This window comes from Palaemon carinicauda, chromosome 26 (genome assembly GCF_036898095.1).
Source record: "Palaemon carinicauda isolate YSFRI2023 chromosome 26, ASM3689809v2, whole genome shotgun sequence".
Classification (NCBI taxonomy): domain Eukaryota; kingdom Metazoa; phylum Arthropoda; class Malacostraca; order Decapoda; family Palaemonidae; genus Palaemon; species Palaemon carinicauda.
The window spans coordinates 103,969,227-103,976,889 of NC_090750.1; the positions used below are offsets into that span (position 1 = coordinate 103,969,227).

The window sequence follows — 7,663 nt, forward strand, 5'->3', positions numbered from 1 at the left end:
TTCTGAGTACTTCTATAGTGTGGATTTGACAATTAAAGAAACCGTGCTTACTCCATACAAATGGGAAAAAGCACGTTAATCTTGTAAATCCTGTAGCTGTAGTAGGCTACACAGGTTTTTGGGTATGACAGAACTACGAAAACAGCCCTTAAAGTAAATATATCCATTTTATCATTGATAAAATCTTCTACGAATCATTATGATATTTCGTTTTAGCTAAATGATCTTGAATGTTGAGTACTTTATCTTTGCTTAATTTCTCAGCTAATAAATGATTTACATTAGTTGGAAACTTACAATTCTACAGAAAGAAATGAAACTAATTATTTAACAAACATAAACAATAGTTTTCATCTTGCTCATATTTAGAATCAAGAAAAAGACTAGTGAACTACATAAAAAATTTAAGAATCTCATTATTGATTTAGTTAAGGCACAGGTAATACAAGCTTAATAACAATAGAACCAGGAAGTTGTTCTTTCAAATGCTACACTTGTGAGAGAACAAAATTGAAATAAGAACAAACACGTGAAATCATTTCCTGCCAATCAGATATCCAGAGAGAGTAGTGTACGATTCGTACAAAGGATTTTCATATATCTCTCCATCCTGGATGATGAGGTATACGCTATCACCTTCCTTGAGAGTTAGCACTGCAGAGTTGGTCGCCATGTTGTATCCAGCATTGATAAAGGCTGTCACTTGGTAGTCACCATCTTTCATGAGGGCCACCCTAGAAAATGGAAGAGAGAGAAGTTTTGTGATTAAGTTTAATTACTATATATAATAATATTATTATCATTACTATCCAAGCTACAACCCTAGTTGGAAAAGCAAGATGCTATAAGCCCAGGGGCTCCAACAGGGAAAAATAGCCCAGTGAGGAAAGGAAATAAGGAAATAAATAAATGAAGAGAACAAATTAACAATAAATCATTCTAAAATAAGTAACAACGTCAAAACAGACATGTCATATATAAACTATTAACAACATCAAAAACAAATATGTCATAAATAAACTATAAAAAGACTCATGTCCGCCTGGTCAACAAAAAAGCATTTGCTCCAACTTTGAACTTTTGAAGTTCTACTGATTCAACCACCCGATTAGGAAGATCATAACAGTTTGGTTTTCTTTGTAATCATATTTTAATGGCTTTATCTACTTCAATTTTTTTGTATCGTTTCTAAACCGCTTATCCTGTTACAATGTTTTCTTTCCTCACTGGGCTATTTTCCCTGTTGGGGCCCCTGGGCTTGTAGCATCTTGCTTTTCCAACTGGAGTTGTAGCTTAGCTAATAATAATAATAATAATAATAATAATAATAATAATAATAATAATAATAATAATAATAATAATAATAATAATAATAATAATAATGGTGATTTTATATAATCTATATTTCTTATATTTTTCTTGATAAGCATTATTTTGCATGACCTATTTATAAGTTGTTTTTGTAATATAACTGCTCCTTATCAGAAAGTTCTAAGGTCAAAAGGTTGACCCTAGGCTGAGAGAATATAGGAGGATAAAATACAGTCCCTCTTTTGACCTAACTACAGCACTGCTATCTTCCATAACTCATGGGTATGATCCTAATTCATCCCAAAACTTTCTTTTAAATTGTGTGGCCTGTACTTTCTAGGTCTTCCCCTCCATATCCCTTTAAAAATGGTAAAATGACTGTGGACAGTGAGGTTCTCCTGCTGTACAGGACCGAAAAAGCAGCCCTTAAAGTAAGTAAAATAAAATAAAATGTCTAAATTGTGTGGCATTTCCATCAACCTAGTGTCCCGTGCTTACTTCTGAAAGGGTGTTTGGTTATCTTAAGAGGCAAATGATGTGGAGAGTGAATGCATTATGAGCCAACCTGCCCTTATGGAAGTAAGTGTGGATGGTGAATGTGGAAATAACAGAAGATTGCATTACATACGAACTAAGGATTGTTATGTGTCATATATGGCACAATATACTGCACACAAATCGGCAAATGGAGCTGAAAATAGCTAAATAAACAAAGCAATTTATCAAATACCGAGAAAATGATGTGATGAAATTGGGGTTTTACTGGTGAGCGAGTATCCAGAAACAAATGAAACAGATAGAAATAGACAAGCAAGCAACTATAAAAAAATAATTAGTAAAACGATCAAATTAACAAACAAATGAAAACGAATAATATAGAAATAAATTATTATATCAGAGTCTATTTGCTTACGTAGCTTCTTTTGTCTTGGCAGACATGACGCTGAAGGTGAAGAAATAGACACCAGCTTTTGGAGAGATGAATTCACCTGTCGTTGGTATCCATCCACCTCCCACATTAGTCAATAGTTCCTGGATAAAATAAAGTTAAAAAATCAATTATTAATAGCATTATGTGGAAAATAATATGATACATATAAATCTATTACTAAGGATCAACTTAGATATGTTACTATGAAATAGTCAATTAAAAATATAAATTTCCTTAATGATAATTTGCTCTCTGCACATATTTCAATTGAACTAGATTAAGATTAATGTTATTAGCCATTGCAAATTGCATATTCTATCTTTATAATTCCAAACTATAAGGGAATTCCTAACTGGAAACACATTCCTACCCGGAACTGGACATTATAAGGAGATGCTTGAAGCTTGAACTGATTGTTGATGGTAGCGGCCTTCCTCACGCTAAATGCTATCACAGTTCCACTGGAGCAGTCAATGCATCGTGGAAAAAAAGGTAAAAAGAAATGTATTATAAAGTCATTCTTCATATTGATTTAAGAGGCAATTGAGGTAAATATTAAACGCTATCACAGTTCCACAGGTCCAGTCACTGGATTGTGGAAAATGGTAAATAGAAATATAACCTTTTTAAATATTTACACTGTCATTCTTCATTTTGGCTTAAGTGGAAATTGAGGACAATGTCTTTAGTATTATCTTTCTTTCATATAAGAGCAAATACGACTTAAACTGATATTTAATTTCAGTGATGTTGCAAGAAACACACACACACACACAAACACACACACACACACACACACACACACACACACACACACACACACACACACACACTTATCATCAACTGATATTTGTCCACAGCTGAACAATTTTTAAAGTCCTCAGGCATGTCCTTCAATATACATATATTACACACACACATACACACACACACACACATATATATATGTATATATATATATATATATATATATATATATATATTTATATAGTGTATATATATATATATATATATATATATATATATATATATATATATATATATATATACATATATATTTGTATATATGGGATGCCTTTTTATGATATAGTACGTACAGAATGTGACAAATTTGTTCCTTTAAAAGAAAAAAAACATAACTCTATTATGATTTTTGTGAGTAGCTGTCAAACATATTTATTCATTATCATTTTTCTATGTTAACAAAAAATACCTACGAGTTATATAAAGATGAGAGAGAGAGAGAGAGAGAGAGAGAGAGAGAGAGAGAGAGAGAGAGAGAGAGAGAGAGAGAGAGAGAGAGAGAGAGAGAGAGAGAGAGCACAATTGAACTTCTGAAGTACCTGGAACAGTTTTTTTGAGGAAAGCAATGTGAAATAAACCATATAATTGTTTACCAAAAGCTTGAACGACAAACGGTAGATTTTCAAGGAATTTAAAGTCAATACCAGATATTTATAAGTTATTTACCTGGTCTGATTTTGTGCTCGTACTCTCATTACAGTGCATACGATCACAGCTAAACACACGTTCACCTACAAATCACAAAAACATCATTAAATCACACAATATCTCCATGTTTATTATATAGTATAATAAATCAGATTATAGTTCTTAATGGATTCTTCTACACTGAAATTTAACATACTTTCATCTTAATTCTGTATTGGACACGAATGGTTGTTAATAGTCACTGAAATTAACTCTACTCTCTTCAATGGATCCTTTCTTAGACGTCCCTATCAGTACACTGAAATCTACCGTGACTAGCGTTTGCAGCTTCACCATCTTAGCATGATATATCCCACGAAGAGAAGCTATTATCGTGTTCAATCCTAAAGGTTCCTACATATTTTAGAAGGCAACGGTGGATGCTCAAGCAGTGATGGATGACACCGACAAGCTACCTTGTCAAGATGATGATAATTGTTATGTTTTGAGCGTTGAGACTTTGAGTCAACGTTAGGATTCCACGGCTTAGTATCAGTAAAGTTCTAGTAAGTAAAGGAAATTTCTGTTACTCTTTTTGTGTGACGAATAGTAGCTGTAACTTCCATATCTATGCAAGAATTCGCGAAGGTTATGGCTGCGAAATTGTATTATTATTATTATTATTATTATTATTATTATTACTATCCAAGCTACAACCCTAGTTGGAAAAGCAAGATGCTATAAGCCCAGGGGCTCCAACAGGGAAAAATAGCTCAGTGAGGAAAGGAAATAAGGATATAAATAAATGAAGAGAACAAATTAACAATAAATCATTCTAAAATAAGAAACAACGTCAAAACAGACATGTCATATAATAAACTATCAACAACATCAAAAACAAATATGTCATAAATAAACTATAAAAAGACTATGTCTGCCTGGTCAACAAAAAAGCATTTGCTCCAACTTTGAACTTTTGAAGTTCTACTGTAGTTTAGTATAAGCCCTGTTAGGGTTCACATAGATACAATTTCTGTAATATCTTGAAATACTTTTTTTGATGTAGCATATCTGTTAGTTTTGCTATTATAATACGAGCCTGGTATACTTTGATGGTTCCATTATTATTATTATCATTATAATTATTATCAAATGCTAAGCTACAACCCTAGTTGGAAAAGCAGGATGCTATAAGCCCAGGGGCTCCAACAGGGAAAATAGCCCAGTGAGGAAAGGAAATAATGAAAAATAGAATATTTTAAGAATAGTAACAACATTAAAATGAATATTTCCTATATAAACTTTAAAAACTATTACAAAAAAGAGGAAGAGTAACTAGATACAACAGTGTGCCCGAGTGTACCCTGGTATAATGCACGAAGTGGTCAGGAGATAATTGTTCAATGTAATTTAGGCTTGTCTTGAAGTCGTGGCTTATTTAAAATATGCATTGCATTGTACATTGCGTGAAAAAAGTTTGCTGATATTTCATATCGTCGTTAATCTATGAAAAAAAGTTTGCTGATATTTCATATCGTCGTTAATCTATGAAAAAAGTTTGCTGATATTTCATATCGTCGTTAATCTATGAAAAAAGTTTGCTGATATTTCATATCGTCGTTAATCTATGAAAAAAGTTTGCTGATATTTCATATCGTCGTTAATCTATGAAAAAAAGTTTGCTGATATTTCATATCGTCGTTAATCTATGAAAAAAGTTTGCTGATATTTCATATCGTCGTTAATCTATGAAAAAAAGTTTGCTGATATTTCATATCGTCGTTAATCTATGAAAAAAAGTTTGCTGATATTTCATATCGTCGTTAATCTATGAAAAAAGTTTGCTGATATTTCATATCGTCGTTAATCTATGAAAAAAGTTTGCTGATATTTCATATCGTCGTTAATCTATGAAAAAAGTTTGCTGATATTTCATATCGTCGTTAATCTATGAAAATAGTTTGCTGATATTTCATATCGTCGTTAATCTATGAAAAAAGTTTGCTGATATTTCATATCGTCGTTAATCTATGAAAAAAGTTTGCTGATATTTCATATCGTCGTTAATCTATGAAAAAAAGTTTGCTGATATTTCATATCGTCGTTAATCTATGAAAAAAAGTTTGCTGATATTTCATATCGTCGTTAATCTATGAAAAAAAGTTTGCTGATATTTCATATCGTCGTTAATCTATGAAAAAAGTTTGCTGATATTTCATATCGTCGTTAATCTATGAAAAAAAGTTTGCTGATATTTCATATCGTCGTTAATCTATGAAAAAAAGTTTGCTGATATTTCATATTGTCGTTAATCTATGAAAAAAAGTTTGCTGATATTTCATATCGTCGTTAATGTATGAAAAAAAGTTTGCTGATATTTCATATCGTCGTTAATCTATGAAAAAAAGTTTGCTGATATTTCATATCGTCGTTAATCTATGAAAAAAGTTTGCTGATATTTCATATCGTCGTTAATCTATGAAAAAAAAAGTTTGCTGATATTTCATATCGTCGTTAATCTATGAAAAAAGTTTGCTGATATTTCATATCGTCGTTAATCTATGAAAAAAAAAGTTTGCTGATATTTCATATCGTCGTTAATCTATGAAAAAAGTTTGCTGATATTTCATACCGTCGTTAATCTATGAAAAAAGTTTGCTGATATTTCATATCGTCATTAATCTATGAAAAAAAGTTTGCTGATATTTCATATCGTCGTTAATCTATGAAAAAAAGTTTGCTGATATTTCATATCGTCGTTAATCTATGAAAAAAAAAGTTTGTTGATATTTCATATCGTCGTTAATCTATGAAAAAAGTTTGCTGATATTTCATATCGTCGTTAATCTATGAAAAAAGTTTGCTGATATTTCATATCGTCGTTAATCTATGAAAAAAGTTTGCTGATATTTCATATCGTCGTTAATCTATGAAAAAAAGTTTGCTGATATTTCATATCGTCGTTAATCTATGAAAAAAAGTTTGCTGATATTTCATATCGTCGTTAATCTATGAAAAAAAGTTTGCTGATATTTCATATCGTCGTTAATCTATGAAAAAAAGTTTGCTGATATTTCATATCGTCGTTAATCTATGAAAAAAAGTTTGCTGATATTTCATATCGTCGTTAATCTATGAAAAAAGTTTGCTGATATTTCATATCGTCGTTAATCTATGAAAAAAGTTTGCTGATATTTCATATCGTCGTTAATCTATGAAAAAAGTTTGCTGATATTTCATATCGTCGTTAGTCTATGAAAAAAAGTTTGCTGATATTTCATATCGTCGTTAATCTATGAAAAAAAGTTTGCTGATATTTCATATCGTCGTTAATCTATGAAAAAAAGTTTGCTGATATTTCATATCGTCGTTAATCTATGAAAAAAAGTTTGCTGATATTTCATATCGTCGTTAATCTATGAAAAAAGTTTGCTGATATTTCATATCGTCGTTAATCTATGAAAAAAGTTTGCTGATATTTCATATCGTCGTTAGTCTATGAAAAAAAGTTTGCTGATATTTCATATCGTCGTTAATCTATGAAAAAAAGTTTGCTGATATTTCATATCATCGTTAATCTATGAAAAAAAGTTTGCTGATATTTCATATCGTCGTTAATCTATGAAAAAAAGTTTGCTGATATTTCATATCGTCGTTAATCTATGAAAAAAGTTTGCTGATATTTCATATCGTCGTTAATCTAACCAGACTGAATTTAAGAAGTCCAAATTGACCACAATAGGTTGCCAAAACTGATGATAGCAAGGTGTTATCCTATCTAATTTTCAAGGTAGAAGGGAATAAAAGTAAAGATTGAGAATCTCATTACAATATTAATCTATTTAAGGCACAGGTAATATAAACTTAATAACAATAATAAGAATAAGTTTAGAAGCTTTGCACCTATCTTATTTTGCGGAGTGAGCAATAAGGAACCAGGAACCAGGCAATCCTTGAACTAGAATTATTCCATATATTAACTAAATCAAC

The 7,663-nt window shown here is 30.8% G+C and overlaps 1 protein-coding gene across 1 annotated transcript in view; it reads right to left on the reverse strand.

Annotated features, from left to right (window-relative positions):
* Positions 1–468: 468 nt before the first annotated feature.
* Positions 469–7,663, reverse strand: part of LOC137620098 (caprin-2-like) — a 48,505-nt gene continuing 41,310 nt past the window's right edge. The window contains exons 6-9 of the mRNA XM_068350372.1: positions 3,713–3,777; positions 2,613–2,703; positions 2,225–2,343; positions 469–734 (exon numbers count right to left, since the gene is read on the reverse strand). Of these exons, the coding sequence (XP_068206473.1) occupies positions 536–734; positions 2,225–2,343; positions 2,613–2,703; positions 3,713–3,777 (474 nt within the window). The 3' untranslated portion in view covers positions 469–535. The remainder of the gene's footprint in view (positions 735–2,224; positions 2,344–2,612; positions 2,704–3,712; positions 3,778–7,663) is intronic.